This window comes from Pelodiscus sinensis, chromosome 10 (genome assembly GCF_052426305.1).
Source record: "Pelodiscus sinensis isolate ZL-2025 chromosome 10, ASM5242630v1, whole genome shotgun sequence".
In the NCBI taxonomy this organism is placed as follows: Eukaryota; Metazoa; Chordata; order Testudines; family Trionychidae; genus Pelodiscus; species Pelodiscus sinensis.
The window spans coordinates 9,042,485-9,061,866 of NC_143061.1; the positions used below are offsets into that span (position 1 = coordinate 9,042,485).

Genomic DNA, 19,382 nt, shown 5'->3' on the forward strand with positions numbered 1-19,382 from the left:
AACTGCATCCAGCCTGTGGGCTGCTTATTACTCACCACGGCAACATGCCCTGTATGTTGCAAGGAATTACAGTCCTGCAGAGTAATGGCCAGGAACACCTGCATGACACTGGGCCCCAGGGTGGATGTGCCAAATGATTTCCCACTGACACGTAACCATGCGGCATTGCAAGTTTCCACAGTGTGATCACCACTTGCTGCACTGCAATCAGAGCTCTCATTTTGGTGTTCCTGCACCAAGGGGCTGGACCACACTTGACACACAGATCCAGGAACGCAGCCTTAGTCCTCGGAATGTTCTTTAGCCACTGCTCATCATGCCAAGACTGCATTATGTGGCGCCCACCAGTTAGTGCTTGTTCTTCGGCTCAGAAGTAGCACTTTGCCGTTTGAGACAGCTGCTCCATGGATGCCAGTAAAAACCTTGTATTTGTTCCCACTATGTGCTACTGCAGTCTCCACTCCAGGAGCAGGTCCTGTTCCCCACTGATCTGGTGGTTCTTGCAGATGGCCAATACTGCAGGATTGCACACCATGTGCTTGCAATGCCCATGACAGTAACACAGAGCTCTACGGGCCCCATCTTTCTGTTAGGGTGTGTCTACACAGCAACGTTATTTCGAAATTACAGCCATTATTTTGAAATAACTTTCCTAGCGTCTACACAAGCCAACGTCTATTGTGAAATTAATTCTAAATAGAGGAGGGCTTATTCTGAAATTGGTAAACCTCATTCCATGAGGAATAGCAGCAATTTCGAAATTGCTATTTTGAAATAAGCGCTGTGTAGACGCTTATTTTGAAATAGGGGGCCTCCAGCTCTTCCCAGGGTGCCCTACTGGCCGCCCTGGCACAAGGTAACTTCTGACCTCATGCCCTGCCGGAACCAGTTCCAGCTGGCCTTAAATGAGATTCAGCATCCAATCAGTGTGGACGCGCTATTTCGAAATAGCAAAAAGCTATTTTGAAATGCATTTGGTGTGTAGACGCGTTATTTCGAAATAAGGTATTTCAAAATAACTATTTCAAAATTAGATATTTCGAAATAAAGCTGTAATGTAGACATACCCTTAGAGATGGCAGGTAGTGACGAGTCTCTCAAGGGTTTGTGGGATCTTAACAATAGGAGCAAAGATTATGGGGCAGAGATGGCATTATGGGGTAGAGAAAGTTTGCAAGGTGAGAACTTGACTCTGCAGTCCCAGTCACCTCTGCTTGACTCATTTCTGCCCCATCATGCATTGCTAAAACTTTCTAAAAGAGAGAGCACTGGACAGTGGAGAGTTGCATACGGGGATACCTAGCTATGGTGCACTACGCTGTGCATTAAAACAAGCACGCCTCACGAGTATATGTGCAGTGCTAACCCACAGAGCCACATTTGCATGTTCCCAAACGATATACAGGTTGAACCTCTCTAGTTCAGAACTCTTTGGTCCGGAAACATCCATCATCCAGAATGATTTTAGTTAGCTGGATGTCCACTTTTCATGGTTGTGACTGTCCCATAAAGTTTGCTTACATCCACCAGTCCTGGCTTTCAGTCTTCTGTGCTGTTATTTATCTCTAATTTACCCCTAAATTTCATCTAACAGCCCAATAAGCAGTGGAAGTGTTGGTAATATGCTAGAAAATATTGACCTCCTGTGGTCTGGAAAATTCTCTGTTTCAGAACCGGTCCGGTCCTGAAGATTTCGGACTAGAGAGATTCAACCTCTACTAACTACAATTGTTTTATGCAAATGTAACTTTCAATGGCAAAAGTTTGTCCTGTAGACATGGCCTGTGTGACATTTGGAAAGAATGACCTACCTCATTGAGTTGAGTAGGGGGTCTGCTGCTGACTTCACTGAGAATAGGACTGGGCCCAGTAATGTTTTGAATTCTTAAATCCCTACATAACTACTATGTATTATTATGTGCCAGTCTATTTAACTACATGCCTCCTAACTATCCATCTTTTCCCCTGTTAAATCCCAGAAGGATGGATTCTTCAGCACCTAAAAATTGAGAAAGCCAAATTTAGTTGCCACTTGAGAAAATATGGACCCACTTGGCTTGCCCAAAGTCACACCGAGTCTGTTGAAGAGCCGGGAATCAAACTGACATTTCTCAGCTCCCAGACTTGTATTCTAAGCACTCATGTACCCATCCCTCATGCTGTAGCTTCCTCCTCTCAAGCAATCCACCCAAGCTAATCTTGCCAGTGTCATGAAATCTGAAAGAGTAAAAATAATGTATACAATAACCTTTTCCACAGAGACTTATTACCAGGGACTGGGTCAGTCTCATGAATTTGAAATGGAAGACAGAGAAGATCTGGGTAATGCTCTATGTTCCATGACTTGTTTCTTTCTGAGTTACTTTAACTTTTCTGTCTGTTACAGAAAGAGGATCTCCAAGTATATGAAAAATACTGTCAGAACAAGCTGAGATCTGAGGCCCTCTGGAGACAATGTGGAGACAGCCTCTTCTTTCAGGTAGAGAGAGTTTAGTTACAGACTAGCAATGCAAGTCTATTCAAATCTCTTTTCCCATCCATCTCTCTTTAGAAAGTTTCTGTACTGTATTCGTGCCCATTTTTAAAAGTAGTAGGGGGAAATATATCTGTGTACACACTTTATAATTCTGGGAGGCACTTGGCAATCATGTCAATGAATGTTGTATCAGAGATTCAATAGACTGGTAGATGAAATCCCTGGAGATGAAGAGCTTTATCACCCAATTACAGAGGGAGACAGCTGAACTAGAGTACAGTACACAATGCTTTCTTTTCCTCTGTCTTCACGGACAAGGTCAGCTCCCAGACAAATGCACTAGACAACGCAGTATGGGAAGGAGGTGGACAGCCCGTGGTGTGGAAAGAACAAGTTAGGAACTATTTAGAAAAGCTAAACATACACAAATCCATGGGCCTGGATTTAATGCATCTGAGGGTACTGAGGGAGTTGGCAAATGTCATTGAGGAGCCTTTGGCCATTATCTTTGAAAAGTCGTGGATATCGGGAGAGATCCCGGATGATTGGAAAAAGGCAAATGTAGTGCCCATCTTTAAAAAAGGGAAGAAGGACAATCCAATCAGCCTTACCTCAGTCCCCGGAAAAATCATGGAGGGAATCCTCAAGGAATCCATTCTGAAACACTTGGAAGAGGGCAAAGTGATCAGGAATAGTCAGCATGGATTCATGAAGGGCAGGTCATGCCTCACCAATCTGATTAGCTTCTATGATGAAGTAACTACCTCTGTGGATGTGGGAAAGTCAGTGGATGTGATATACCTTGACTTTAGCAAAGCTTTTGATACGGTCTCCCACAATATTCTTGCCAGCAAGTTAAGGGAGTATGAATTGGATAAATGGACTGTAAGATGGATAGAAAGCTGGCTAGACTGTCGGGCTCAATGGGTAGTGATCAACTGCTCAATGCCAGGTTGGTGGTCGGTTTCTAGCGGAGTGCCCCAAGGATCAGTTCTTGGACCGATTTTGTTCAACATCTTTATTAATGATCTGGATGAGGGGATGGATTGCACCCTCAGCAAATTCGCAGATGACACTAAGCTAGGGAGAGAGGTAGATATGCTGGAGGGCAGAGATAGGGTCCAGAGTGACCGAGACAGATTAGAGGATTGGGCCAAAAGAAATCTGGTGAGGTTCAATAAGGAGAAGTGTAGAGTCCTGCACTTGGGACGGAAGAATCCCAAACATTGTTATAGGCTGGGAACCAACTAGCGAAGGAGCAGTTCAGCAGAAAAGGACCTGGGGATTACAGTGGATGAGAAGCTGGATATGAGTCAACAGTGTGCCCTTGTAGCCAAGAAGACTAATGGCATATTAGGGTGCATTAGGAGGAGCATTGCCAGCAGATCCAGAGAAGGTATTATTCCCCTTTATTCGGCTCTGGTGAGGCCATATCTGGAATATTGTGTCCAGTTCTGGGCCCCCCACTATAGAAAGGATGTGGACGCATTGGAGAGGGTCCAGCAGAGGGTGACCAAAATGATTAGGGGGCTGGAGCGCATGACCTATGAGGAGAGACTGAGGGATTTGGGTTTGTTTAGTCTGCAGAAGAGAAGAGTGAGGGGGGATTTGATAGCAGCCTTCAACTTCCTAAAGGAAGGTTCCAAAGAGGATGGAGAAAGGCTGTTCACGGTAGTGACAGAAGGCAGAACAAGGAGCAATGGTCTCAAGTTACGGTGGGCGAGGTCTAGGTCGGATATTGGGAAAAACTATTTCATTAGGAGGGTGGTGAAGCACTGGAATGGGTTCCCTAGGGAGGTGGTGGAATCTCCATCCCTAGAGGTATTTAAGTCTTGGCTTGACAAAGCCCTAGCTGGGTTGATTTAGTTGGGATTGGTCCTGCCTTACGGAGGAGGCTGGACTTGATGACCTCCTGAAGTCTCTTCCAGCTCTATGATTCTATGATTCACAAATTTAATACTATTTCTTAACTGGTTAACACTACAAAGACAAATTCCCCTCTTTTAATATTCGCATCTCCACATCAAATGCTGTGATTAACACACAGCCAAACAGATTTAAGTAGCCTCATTAGCACAGGTCCTACAATTGAAAATGTAACTTCTTTTGCTAATATACATAACCCAGATTCTGTAATTTCCACTCCAACTCTGATGAAATGAGTTTGTGGAAGAGTCCCCGCTCAGGTCCCTTGGTCTGGGACACCTTCTGGTCCACAAATCAGCCAGAGAGCCTTCTGGTGCAGTCACCAGTGCTTTTATTGTCAGTTTCCACCACCTTCTATTTACAAAGTTTACAGTCAAGTCAGCCAACTCCTCTGTCTGCCCAGCTGCACCTGCATCCTAGCGCCTTGCCCGCTCTCTTGGCTTCCTTCCTCTGCCTTATATAGCCCTCTGCTCATGAAGCCCACAGCTGTTTCTAACAGCCCTTCAGGCCTGGGCTTGCTCAGCTGTTTCCCCTCAGCCTCTTTAGCTAGGCTACAGTGACAGAGTTCTGGCTTAGCCAGCTGTCTGTCACAGGGTTTTACCCATGAAAGCTCATGACTTAATACATTTGTTAGTCTCCAAGGGTGCGTCTACACAGCACCAAATTTTGAAATAACTCACTGTTCCAACATTCTCTTTAACCCTTGTGGAACCAGGGTAACTGGGATGTCAGAACATGCCTCCTGTTATTTCCAAATCTATTTTGAAATAACGGGCTGCTTCAGTAGATGTGGAATAGCTATTTTGGGATACTTCCAGTGTCCCGAAATAGCTCTGCAGTGTAGGCGTACCCTAAGGTGCCACAGGACTCCTTGCTGTCTCTTTGGTTTTGGTTCCAGGTCAGCTCTAGTACCAGAATGGGGCTTTTTCACAGAACCTGACTAATTGAAATCTTGCAGGAAGGTCTTGTAGCCTATCGAGACCATCTAATTTGAATTCAGAACTTGGCTCTCATTCAGAGATGTTTATATTATACCCAGAATGGCAGGAGAAATCCCTTTGTAAATTGGCTAGTGAAATCCGGAGTATGAGGAACTGAATATATGTCTTGTTTAATCAACAGACATTTCAGTTTCAAATTATCTTAAGCCTTAGTTCCAGGCTTGTCCCCTGTTTTATTTGCAGTATGATTTCCTCATTTTTTTTCTTCTACAGGAATGCCAGCGTAAACTGGATCATAAACTCTCCCTAGATGCTTATCTCTTAAAGCCAGTCCAGAGGATCACTAAGTACCAGTTGCTTTTAAAGGTAAATAAATCTCAAGGACATTCTCTCTGATAAGTGTAGATTGTTGTTGCACTTGACTCTCCATTCGATTGATTATCTCTTTTGTTACATAGCAGTACCCATTTAAAAATTACACCTTAAATAAATTAGATCTACTTTTGCAATGTTAATGTAGTTGATCAGGTAGATGAACACTCATATTTAAAGGAAGGACTCTTTACTGAACTGAAATAAGAACTGAATCTTGAGACGTCCACATGCTGTTGGGCTACCTTCTTAGGCCACATCTCCACTTGCCGCGCCAGAGATTGATCTTCTGGCATTCAATTTAGTGGGTCTAGTAAAGACCTGTTAAATCGAACACCGAGGGCACCCTTGGCCACCAACAGTATTCCTCACAGTCACGAGGAGCAAGGGAAGAGCTCCCATCATCCTCCCACTGTGAAGTTGGCACCAAGATCAACTTAAGGTATGTCGACTCCAATTACGTTATTTATGTGGCTGGAGGTCACGTACCTTAAGCTCACCTTCCGGGTCTAGTAATGATCTGGCCTTACTAAAGTCAGAGACAGTTAAGGGAACGTTACGGGACTGTGCTCTAGAAACAGGTATTAAAGACCATTAAACCAGCGCTTTCATCGTGCACCATGATCCTGGATTCAGCACTATTTCACTATAAACAATGAAGTCACTTTTCAATTTTCCATAACAGAAAATAAATTACCTAGTTCTTTTCTTTAAAGTTTAGAGAAGCTGTTAGCTGGCAAGAAGTAAGGTATAGCTGCCTGAGTATAGGTCTTCACTGGACTCTCCTGAATTCTATCAGTGGCAAAACTCTCTTTGACTTGAGTGTGGTCAGGATTTCACACTTCCTGCACTTCCCCTCTGGCTGTGAATAAATTACTCCAATCAAAATTCCCCAAGGGATGTCGTTTTGGGTGTTTCCCCTTTTCCAGGGCCCAACTTGGGGTAGATTGGCCCTAATTATCAGACACGCTAACCATCCACAGCTCATATTTGACTTCAGTTAAAGTTGTGGGTACTTCACATGTTTGACATTCATGTCCAAACCAAGCAAACAAAATTGAAGCACCAAAACCAGTGGCCCCCTTTGAAAATGTTGGTCTTAATTTCTGTTTCCAATGCCACATCCCTAAAATGGGGATATTATTTTCATAGTTGGTGCAAATGGACATAGCTCCATTAAAGTCAATGAAGTGCAGGGGGGCATCAGGCTTGCTGGGCCCCATGGAAAGTTGAAGGGGGCAGCTCCAGGAAGGGGCAGGACCTTGGGTGGAAAGGGCAGGGATGTGAGCAGCCAGCCCTCAGAACCACCCGGAGTGTGCCACACCTACCGTCAACTCCCATCCCTCACAGCCACCTGGAGCACACCATGTGGCGATTTAAACGGTCTGGATCTCTGACCCCTGCACTCCTGAGATAGCGGCAGCAGCAACAGTTGAGAGCGCCAGGCCCTTTTGAACCACAAGGCCTCAGGGCAATTGCCACCTTTGCTCCTTCCTCTCCCTCCCGCATCGGCAGACCTGGTAAAGTGACGCCAGTTTGTTATCTGAATATCTGGCCAATTATATTTATCTATTGAGTGCCTAAATGTCAAGGGCATGGGCTACATAGGAAACCCTAGGATAGTTAGGTTGAAGAATCCTCCAATCGATCAAATTTCATCGTGGTGCAACTTCATTAATTCTTACAGAGTTGCATCTCTTGGTAGATTCCCTTTATGTGCTTCCAGCAACCGCCATAGCATAAGGGAGAGAGAGAGTTCAAAGGAAGCATTCAAGGCCTACAGTTGAGCAATAATAAACTGTGCTTGCTTTTTACTTGGAAAGGTGCAAACAAACAACAGTGATATTAGATCATGGAGTACGATTCTGAAGCAGAACAGGCACAGCCATTCAGATCAAATCAGTTCTGACCAGTTCTGAACACATCTCCCAGTATGTTTGGAAGGACGCTTCACACAAAAAGAATTCTGAGAGCACCATAGAAGCTATGCCCCATTGGGAAGGGCTTCTATGAAGTTGGGGGAGTGGCAGGTGATTCCAGAGAACCTTTCACAATTAGAAATGGATCGGAAGGAAGAGGCAATGCATAGGTCTTGGTGAGCTATGGGCAGATCAGCTTTCAGCTCTTGGATCAGTTAAAAAAAATTCTATTTGGTTTCAATCAGTTCAGCTAGTTTTAGATGGCAGCCTCCTAACTAAATGGCAGTCATAGACAGTGTTCCTTCTAATCTTTTCAATCCATGTGCGGATGTTTTTCATTCACGTGCAGAATAAATTTTGTTACATGCACCAAGGCACTGGTGCACCACCAGTAGAAACAAAACCCTAGCTCTGGGTGCTCTGCTAATCAATGGGTGGCATTTGAATCTCTGTTGGGTGGCCACACAATCACCCAGCTTACAGGGAACACTGGACTGTGGTGGGGATTTCACCACAAGTAGCGTAAAATGCATTTGCTCTTCCTCTCTGAGGCATGGGCAGCTACGTATTTAAAGGCAGCACTTTATATGGTAAGAGCAGGATGGGATTTGTGTGAATCCCTTTTCTTCAGTTTCCTTTTCACCTGGATACAAGCCCCTGGAGCTTTGTCTCTGAGCAGTTTCAGCTGCCTTTTGCTCCAAATTTGGAAAACAGCCATAAGCCTGAGCCAAAAATCACAGATCTGAGTTTTAGAGGGACTCCAGTCCAAGTCTTTGCATTGGTGGCATATCTCTGCTGAGTTTTGAATCAAAGCCAGGTAAAACAACTTGACCGTTGTGTGGTTTCCATCTACCATGTATTACGCACAACTTTACTGCTGCACACCCGAGACTGGGCCCACATTGGCTGAACTTGGACCCTGTTTTGTCAAAAAGTTCCCAAGAATAGCCTGAGTTTCAGGTTTGTGACAAAACCAGATGAAGGTTCACACCACTCTGGTGAGGGAATCCATCTCCTGCCATAGTAAACAGAAATGAGCAGGGAGGAAGTGAATTTTCAGAAGTAGCCATGAGGTTTTGATTTCCCTGTGGCATGTCCGCTCTCAGCAGCTGTGAAGAACAATGAAATGAACCAGTATCTTTATTCCCAATTTCTTTGGTAGATGCAGTGCCCAGACTGTACTGTTGCTGGCTGTGTAGCTGGCAAGTTGGCAGACAAAACCAAGCTAATTGGAAGTGTTGTTTGTTTACTAGTATGATATTTAGTTCAGACACTGCAGTTCTGTCATTCCATTGTGCTGAATTGCTATTTGTGCTAGAAGCCTACAATTACCCAATCAAACACTCATGCCATAGTGATAATAAATTCATAGCTGACCTATAAATGGTTACCAAACAGGAACTTGCCTGAGCTTGTTGAGTCACCAGACATAAGGTGAGTAACCGAAACTTTTGTGTTATCACTTGGTAACCAAAATACATAGTCCTGGGAGCCAATGGGTTAATAAGTGAATTCCCCCAAGCAGTATGGGATCCAACAATTAGGCTTTATAAGCTCGATCCTAGGGGCTTCTGAGCGGCTGCTGCAGACCCTCAGTGGTGTTAAGGGCTAGAACCTCAGAGGTTCAATACTTCCAGACTGACCCTGACTTTATTTTTAAAAACTTTTTAAATGCTCCATCTATTCAACTTTTTCTTTCTTAAGCACTTTGAGTGAAGGGAGCAGGGGGCTGGCTCTGATCTCAGTTGGGTGTAAATCAGGAACAACCCAATTACACTGGTGCAAAACTGGGATAAATGAGGTCAGCATCAGGGCTACCACTTCCAGATGTGCAGGAGCAAGGGGTTGATATGGGGAAAGGCTGAATTTAAATTAAAAAGGCCTGAGTCTCCCTCTGTTTTTACAGAGGTGTGACTTCAGTAAGGAAGTGAGAAGAGAATTAGTCCCCAAACTTTCCTTAGAACTTTTCAGGGATAACCAAGGAAGAGTATCAGAGGGGTGGCCGTGTTAGTCTGAATCTGCAAAAGCGGCGAGGAGTCCTGTGGCACCTGATAGACTAACAGAAGTGTTGGAGCATAAGCTTTCATGGGCAAAGACCCACATGCATCTGACAAAGTGGGTCTTTGCCCACGAAAGCTTATGCTCCCACACTTCTGTTAGTCTAAGGTGCCACAGGACTCCTCGTCAACCAAGGAAGAGTTATTGGTTGATGAAAATGAAAGACAGGAGTGAGTAGAAAAGTGCTTGTATGGGACCCTGTGAGCATTGTGTACCTAGATATTTGGAGCCCAAAGCAGAAGATTGATACTTGGAGAGACTGCACAGTTTGGCCTTTTCATTGTTTTATTTTTGTTTTTCTGTGCTTTGGCCTTCTGTTCCTCAACAGGCCTGTGACTTTGCCTCTCATTGCCCATGCTGGGGACATACAAAGGGCAGATCTCTGATCTCAGAGAATGACCCCATTTTAAAAGTACAAGTTTAGTGCTTTTTTTATTGGAGTTTAACATTGTCCTTTGAAGTGATCATCCTTTAAAAAGACATTATAAAAGTGGGTTGGTAAATAGTTGGCTTTGCGGTACGATTTAAGTGAACTGGAAGATTTCTCTGTCTCTTCCCTGCTCCTATTAAAAAATCAACATCTGGAAAATAAACCTTTCAGAAAGAGACTCAAGAAGCTCAATCTACAGTGTATCAAGAAGATGAAGAGGTGATTTAATCATGGTCTGCCAGTACACTGATGGAAGAGATTACTGATAATAGAGGGCTCCTTATGGCAGCCGATGGAGGCCTAACAAGATCCAGAGTCTGGAAGCTGAAGTTAGACAATTTCAGACTAGACACTAGATGCACACTTTTCATACCGGCGGTTACAATCTACCTAGGGCAGTGGTTCTCAAAGTGTGGTCCGCAGACGACTAGTGGTCTGTGACCATTTTGCAGTTGGGCCACAGGCTTGGGGCTCGCCCCCCCTTGCAGTGGGGAGCCTCCATGCCAGCCCCATGCCACCCCCTCTTGCGAGGTTGTCTTCCCTCTGCAGGATGGAGCCCCAATCCTCATTGGCTGGATCCAGCTCAAAGGGGGAGGCGCAGCTCCCCAAGCTGCCAATCCCCTCTCCCCCATCTGGGGAAACAGGAAACTGCTCATTTGGAGGCTTTGCCTGCTGTTACCATTGGCTGGAATCCTGGCCAGACTCCCACCCTCAGCCTTCACCCTGCATCCCATCCTGCATCCATTTTGTCATCATGGCTGGCTGGCTGGTGGTCCACAGAAAGGTTTGTGTTGAACAGGGTGGGCCATGGGCCAACAAGTTTGCGAACCACTGACCTAGGACTGTGGCGGATTTTCCATTGCCTGTTGTCTTTAAATCCAGACCAGATGTGTCTCTCAAAGAAAAGCTGTAGCTCCAGCAGAAGTTATGGGCTTAATGCAGGAACCATGTAGGGGAAGTCTGTGGTTTGTGTTACAGCTGGAGAACAGACTAGATTAACTCACTGGGGCCCGGGTTTGGGTCATAAATGAACTTGTGAAACTTAAAAATGTCCAAAAGCTTAAAAAATCAATTTCTGGTGATAGTTAAAGAGACTTTCCTACCACGCCGATAGCTGCACTCTTCTGTGTGTACAGCACATGTAGTGGTCTCATCATAACTCCCTGATCATGGCTATGGATGTTTGAGATGTGGCTAATATGGATGCCTTTATGGTTTAAATAGGAAATGCTGAAATGCAGCAAGAATTCCGAAGGCACTGCAGAACTGGAAGAGGCACTGGCCACGGTGCTTGATATCATCAAGTCGGTGAATGATTCCATGCATCAAATAGCCATCACGGGATATGAGGTATTATTATTATTTATTATCTGCACTCTAGTCACAGATCAGGCAATATTCCAGCAGGCTCCGATCATGACACACACACCCCACTATTGCATGTTGCTTACTTACTCACAGCCTACCCAGGTAACAGGTTTCTGACAGAAAGACACAGGATGAGACGTAGCAGTGATCAAACATTCAGGACAAAGTTTCGCCTGAGCAAATTTTGCGGGGGTGGGAGCGAGTGGATGTGATAGCAGGACGCAGCTGACGTTTGTAAATAGGAAGATGAGTGATCCAGAATAAGGCATGTCCGTCGACGGAGCCATGTAGATTAGTTTACTAGACATAGGAAAATGAAGCGGCGATTTAAATAATCGCCGCTTCATTTACATCGAAATGGCTGCCGCGCTGTGCCGATCAGCTGTTTGGCGGCACAGCGCAGTAGTGTGGATGCTCCGTGGTTGATAAGGGAAGCCCTTGTCGACCACCCCAGTAAACCTCATTCCACGAGGCATAACGGAGCCATGTAGTCTAGATATACCCTATATGACCCCAGTACAGACCCACAAAATTCCAAGGCACTAGGTATGGATCAGGAAAAGCTGGTTGACATATGAAAAGGTCAGTAGAAACCTACACCTACAGCTGGAGGCCCTATTGCTTCAAATATATTGATGACAACAACAATAGTAACAGTCTATATCAATGATAACTACAATGAAGTAACTCAGTCTACAAAGAGTCACTGATTAAGAGGTAGGGGTGATTACCACATGAGAAAAGAATGACTTTAAGTAACACTGAGGGGATGTACTCACCATTTTGAAATATCAGAAGGATGTAAACACTAAGGAAGAATTTATTTGGTTTGGTTCAAGCCATTTTAAGTAGGAATAATGGGATTGGCATTAAGGTAAAATGTAGGCTGAATATCTGGAAAAACAAGAAGCTTTGTTGGGTTGCAGAATAGTCTCCAAAAGAAGGTTGTGGAAAGTCTACTAGTCTTGTGTATAACAGGAGAAAACACTGAAGAATATGCTGTAATGTCTGGATAGGAAAAGTAATCTCTCTTTGTGCAAGGGGATGAACTAGATTCCTCACATACCATTTCTAGGATTCTGGGATTCATATATCATCAATTATATATGTATCCGAGCACCAGCTGCTATTGTAATGAATTAGCTAGGAGGTTCTCAGACTAAAGGTCATGACCTTCAGGAGGTTGCAAGGTTATTATGTGGGAGGTTGTGAGCTGTGAACCTCCACCCCCAAACCTGGCTATTTATAATAGTGTTAAATTTAAAAAATGCATTTTTATCCTAAAATGGGGAGGATGGGTCACACACAGAGACTTGCTGTGTGAAAGGGGGGGGGGGTTACCAATGCAAACGTTTGAGAATTGCTATGTACAAAACACCACCGACAATGCTGCTCCTGAAAGGATGGAATTATATCTGCTCAGTTGTGTGTCCTAGATATACTATCCTGTAAGCACCTAATGGAGATGCTCCTTTAGCTCATGCAGCAGAGCAAATGTTTGGGGAGCAGGAGGATTTGAGTGCTAGCGCCAGGGTTGCAAAGACATCCATGATATGTAAAAGATGGTGCAACAATAGTCAAGTTCTGGGTTGCAATGGATCTGTTACAATAGTGGCACACATACGTGCTTTGTAAAAATGTCTCTTCAAAGGGTCAAATTCCACCACTGGACGAAGAACCAACACAAAGCCTATTCACGATTTGAGTCCCACATAAGCCCACACAGCCTGAAATACTTCAATGGTGACCTGTGAATTTCACCCAATATCAGGCCAGGTCTACACCACATGAGACAGTTGACCAAAGATACACAACTCCAGCCACAAGAATAGTTAGCTGGAATTGACTTGCCTTAGATCCAATTTCTGTGGCATCCCCACTACAGGAGGTTGATGGGAGAAACTCTCCCATCAAGTTCCCTTACTCCTTCTGACCCAGTGGAGTACCGAGGTCGATGGAGGTGCCATCAGTGGTCAATTTAGCGGGTCTTTATTAGACATGCTAAATCAAACCCCGGGGGATCAATCTCCAGATTGTTGATCTTGGGGTAAGTGAAAACAGGCCGTTTGTAGAGTAACAGATCTAGGCATATTGCTGAGCAATTAGAATAGGAATAGTTTCTAATTACTGTACAGGCAGTCCCCGGGTTACATGGCTCCGACTTACATTGGATCCCTACTTACAAACGGGGTGAGGCAACCCTGCACTAGCTGCTTCCCCCCAGCAGACCAGGGAGACGCGAAGCTAGCGCCCTCCCCACCACCCAGCAGACCAGGGAGACGCGGAGCGGCTTTTCTCAGCAGACACCTCAGCTTGAGAATAAAGGACTGAGGGAAGTGAGGTGTGGGAGAATAAAACTGAGCTCTGGAGAAATGTTTGGCTAGAGTTTCCCCTACAATATGTACCAGTTCCAACTTACATACAAATTCAACTTAAGAACAAACCTACAGTCCCTATCTTGTACGTAACCCGGGGACTGCCTGTCTTGTAGTTTGCATCTTTGGGCTGAAAAACAACATTGACACGAAAAACATTGTGGGAATTTCCTCTCCTGCTCTATATAGGAGAAGGCCACAATATAGCTATACAAGTTTTGTGTTGACAACATTTCTGAGATGGCTTGTGCGTGTTTATTTATTGGAACAAAGATGTGGAATAAATTGCGCTCAATAAATTCATTCTCAATAGGTCCTTTTCAGATTGTAGGCTATGATGACTAGTGAGTATTGCAAGGCAAGCACCTCCCACCTCTAAGCAATCTATTCAAGCAAACGTGTGGAAGACAGGACTAGCTGGTCTGGCCTGATGTGCTTTTTGAGGGTGGCAATATCCCAAGAGGGCAACAGATTGGAGCCCTTGACTTATGTAGGCCATGCTACTTTTTGGTGACATACACGTGCAGAGCTGAGGGGCAGAACTCCTGCGTAAGATGCTGCCGGGGCCTAAACATGCTGCTAGGAAACCATCCTAGAGCGATTGCAGCTCCTATTGGCTGTGGATCGCTGTTCTCGGCAAATGGGAGAGGCGAGAAGTGGTGTGGACCGGGACGCTGCTTCCCATCGCTCTCATTGGCTAGAAACAGCGATTTTCAGCCAACAGGAGCTGCAATTTTCCATACCTGCGGAGATGCAGGTAAATATAGCAGTAGCGGCCTGCCAGGGGCTAACTCTGGCAGACCAAATCTGGCCCACAGGCCGGTATTTGCCCACCCCTGGCATAGGTCCAACTCCTGAAGCGTTCTGTCTCCTGCACACTCATGTTTCCATGTTGGCATCAGTGTCACTGTTCCAGGGCAATGTTACTGCTGTGGGTGGTCATGGGTGCAAAGAGAGGCGATATCTGAGACCTTTTGGGGCAGTCCCACTGAGAGCTTTGAATATCCAGTCAGATGCCTTGAACTCTGTGTCTTCAAAGGGGAGCCAATGCAGAGAGGGGAGCAGAGGGCAAAGTGTTCATGGGCTCAGCAGATGGACTCTAGCATTTTGTGCCCAATGGAGCTTATTTGGGGTGTGCTGCTACATTCTGAAATGCAATTATTTCCTGATATTACGGGACATTGTTTCTCTTGTTTAAGGAAGGCTGGAGAGACGGTTGAACTACCGGTGCATCTCACTGCCATTCACCATTTTATTGCCCATCCCTGAGCTAGGTTGTAGACTCACGGCAATAAGACATAACAACACCACAGAGGCACATTTAGAATTATGTGCAAGGTTCATCGCTTCAGTTTAGCTTTCCCTTTCTATGTTTTTATACACACAGACACACAAACAATACTCAATTTGTGTGTTTGTACACACACGCTCACACATGCACAACACATACACTCATGCACAAGAACATACACAAACTCAAGCCTATAAATTAATCAAGCTGTTTCTCTTCTAGGAAGGAAAGGAAGGGGAAAAGAGTAAAATTGTTACATGATATATTTTACTATTGTTATTCTATTTATTCTTCTGAGCATCTCAGATACTGTGCTGATATGGGATTTAGAAGTACCTACACGGGACCAGATCCTGCAGTTGAATCCATGTGTGAGGGGAAAACTTGTGTAGACACCTCAGTATAGCCAAAAATTAAGCACTTCCATTGCAAATCAAGGCCTCAATTCTGAAATTATCTCCATGTACAAATTTTAGGATTGGGGCCAAAACCTACTCTTGTGAATGTAATCATTGCTTGCTCCATAATCCTGTATCACAGATACAAGTTATTTCTTATACAATACTTTGCAGGTGTCACTGTGTTCATCTATATTTCTTATTGTCCATTAACACATAGTTTTGACACTCCTTTCACTCATTTTACTCCGACATTCTTTAGTACTAAAATATTTTATACATGTTTTGTGCTTTTGGGGTCTGACCAAAGTCAATTAAAGTTGAATCTTCCCCATTGACATCAGAGGGCTTTGGATCAGGCTTTTAAAGCAGAAGGTCGGATGCTTATTCTCTCTCTCTCTCTGGTATGTCTCCTGCACCCATCCCCATAGTGTCTGAATGCCTCGCAATCATAAGAACATCCAGACTGGGTCAGACCACAGGACAGTCAAGCCCAGTATCCTGTCTGCCCACAGTGGCCAATGCCAGGTGTCCCAGAGGGAATGAACAAAACAAGGACTCATCAAGTGATCCATCCCCTGTCGCTTGTTCCCAGCTTCTGGCAAACAGAGGCTAGGGACACCATGCCTGTCCAACCTGGCTAATAGCCATTGATGGACCTAATGTCCATGAATTTATCTAGCTCTTTTTTGAACCCTGTTATAGTCTATGCCAGGGATGGCCAACCCATTAAACAGAGAGCCGAAACAGCGGCAGACAAAATGCGAAGAGCCACGTGCAACATTTTTTTTTTTTTTTTTTTTTGCAATTTTGTGTTGAGCAAACAAAAAAAAAAAAAAAAAAAAAGGAAGAGCTCTCCACCAGACCCCCCAGAGTTGTTGAGCAAAAAAAATAAAAGATGCTGCCCCTTTACAAGGCCTCATCAGGTCCTGTCAGCTGCCGCCATCTTGGCAAAGCCATTTTGAATCAACACACCGGATGACTACCTTGCCCTGGTGTCAGCACAGGGAGCTGGGGGTTGGAGACCATTTCTAGGGGCACAAGGGTGGCTTCACAAGCTGTGGGGGAGGCTTTGCGAGCCGCACTTTAAGGGGGGAAGAGCCGCATGCAGCTCACGAGCTGAGGGTTAACCATCCCTGATCTAGGCCTTCACCACTTCCTCTGGCAAGGTGTTCCACAGGGTTGACTATGCATTGCGTGAAGAAATACTTCCTTTGGTTTGTTTTAAACCTACCTCACAAACCTCTTTGAAATGGGGTGTGGCTTTTATCCCCATGGCACCGATGGGGAACTGAGGCAGAGAGAGACTAAAGACCAGACTTTTTGGAAAGGATTTAGGTGCCTAGACATGCAGATAGGCAGGTGAAAACCTTTACAAATCTAGCCCTACCTGACGTGCCTAAGGCCAGCCTGAATGTCTGTAGTAGAGCAGAAATTGGGCCTCTGTCTCCCACAGCCCAGCCTTGTGCTCAAATTACTGGTCACTAAGGCTACCTCTGTACTGCCCAGATTATAGGTAAGAATAGTTGAATGCGCCAAAATGCGGCACTGTGACTCCCCTGTGTGGGTGTGTTGGGCGTGGACTGACAGGTTCCTGCTTGGTGTTAACAGTCCTCTTCAAACAAGGTGAGAGTCACATATGCTAGAAGCCTCTTAGTTTGCACCTGCAGTTTCCACAGCATTTGGGTGCACGCTGCTGTTCAAACCCATGATGGTCCACCCTGTAGGATAGTGCAGACAAACCCTAAAGATCCCGAATGCTGCTCTTGAGGGACAGGCTGTGGAAGCCCAGGTTGTCAAGGTTTTGGTAGAGGCAGCTTCTCCCTCCCATAAAAGTTCCTGTGGGTATCAGACAGGACCCTTGCCTGGCAGATCAGACAGAATCCCTCAGACAGGCTGGACAGCTGACTGTCTTAACTGGGAATGTTCAACATAAGTGTTGTGGGCATGGAAAATGGCAGGGTGAGAAAGGATAAGCGAGGGAACTTGTAAACTGATTTTGGGGGAGTCTTTTCAGGGGCCCCAGCTTTCTCCTGCCTGCTCTCCTTTCATGCAGTTGGACCAGTCTTTAAATTCTTAACCTCATTTGAGTCTATCATCCCTAAAGCTCCAGGCTTGCAGGCCTCTTTTGTCCTGGTATCAGTGTTTTAGGGGCAGTCTGACCGGGGCTCTTGCCACTCTGCTGTCCCTCCCTTTCTGTTCCCCAGTCTGCACAGCCAGTCTTGTTTTCTTCATTGGTCACAGCTGCAGGTGCATGTCTCCAGGATCGGCTGTTCTGGCAGCACTGTTGGGGTGTGGTCAGCCTGGTTGCCTGTAAGCAGTGAAGATGTCCTGTCCTTTCCATCTATGCCCAGTATTGGGCTTGTGAACCCCATTACCAGCTACGGACATTACAACTGGGGAGTAGAACTGGGCAGTAAAACACCCAGCTGCCCCCTAGGCTTAGGCTACATGCTGGTTCACAGCACCCTACGTAGCTCAGTGCCATGGCCACTCTGAGCATCTTTGGCTCCCAAATCACACCCCTCAGTCCTTTGGGGGAAATGAGTGCCCTGGGTTTTGCTGCTCTGAATGTCACCCACCCTTCTCTTCCCCACCCTTGTCTGACAGGGAGATGTGCATGAGCTCGGTAAGCTGCTGATGCAGGGCTCCTTCAACGTCTGGACTGATCACAAGAAGGGCCACAGTAAGGTGAAAGACTTGGCACGGTTCAAGCCAATGCAGAGGCACCTCTTTCTCTACACAAAGATCCTGCTCTTCTGCAAGAAACGGGATGAAAACACGGACGGACACGAGAAGTCTCCTTCATACAGCTTTAAGAATTCTTTAAAGGTAACGGGCATGGTAGAGGACAAGAGGAGTTGTATATATTCACTAGAGAAGCAGGTTTAAAATAGCACAGAGGTGAGCCTTTTCAAGGCAAGATTAGACATTTGAAAGACCTTTTCTATGGAAGCAAGCTGAACACTGCAGAAGCCCTGGGAACAATCTTGTTTTTGAATAGGGTGAAACTCCTGCTGGAGATGAAACAAAAAACAGGACTATGTAGCACTTTAAAGACTAACAAGATGGTTTATTAGATGATGAGCTTTCGTGGGCCAGACCCACTTCCTCAGCTCAAATAGTGGAAGAAAATAGTCACAACCATATACAGTACAATTCCAATAGTCCGGCATCTAATAGTCCGGCACTCCTGATAGTTCGGCATCAAAATGGCAAGAGCCTAGTGAGTGAGCTTCGGCAAAAAATAAGTCACAAGGTAACAGCGGCAGCAGCTGAACTGAGCAAAAAGGGTAAAAAAGGCTTAAAAAAACTAAAACATTACAATATACTGTATATAGTATGTACAATAAAAAGGGTTAAGAACACTTTATATACAGTATATAATGTATACAGTATATATATAACCATCTTATAGTACCTTCTGATAGTCCGGCATATCTGATAATCCGGCACCACCTAAATCCCATAGGTTCCGGATTATCGGAAGTCTACTGTATACCAAAGGATACAATTAAAAAAATGAACACATATGAAAAGGACAAATCAAATTTCAGAACAGGTCTGGCCCACGAAAGCTCATCATCTAATAAACCACCTTGTTAGTCTTTAAAGTGCTACATAGTCCTGTATTTTGTTTCAGCTACCCCAGACTAACACGGCTGCATTTCTATCACTATTCTGCTGGAGATGGGCCAAGAAACCCTGGAATGTCAGGTGTCTTTGAAATCCTGGATCTGAATTTGTTTAACTGGCCACTCTCTTAATGATTTGGTGAATCTCCCACAAACCTGGAAGCTTTTGAAATCTGGATCTGAATTTCCACTC

At 45.0% G+C, this 19,382-nt stretch overlaps 1 protein-coding gene across 6 annotated transcripts in view; it reads left to right on the top strand.

The window, feature by feature from the left end:
• The window catches only part of MCF2L2 (MCF.2 cell line derived transforming sequence-like 2), a 317,180-nt gene that overhangs the window by 254,998 nt on the left and 42,800 nt on the right, over positions 1-19,382 (top strand). For all 6 annotated transcript variants that reach the window (XM_075938060.2, XM_075938055.2, XM_075938058.2 and 3 more), the window contains exons 19-22: positions 2,387-2,479; positions 5,617-5,709; positions 11,347-11,472; positions 18,165-18,386. In XM_075938060.2, the coding sequence (XP_075794175.1) occupies positions 2,387-2,479; positions 5,617-5,709; positions 11,347-11,472; positions 18,165-18,386 (534 nt within the window). The remainder of the gene's footprint in view (positions 1-2,386; positions 2,480-5,616; positions 5,710-11,346; positions 11,473-18,164; positions 18,387-19,382) is intronic.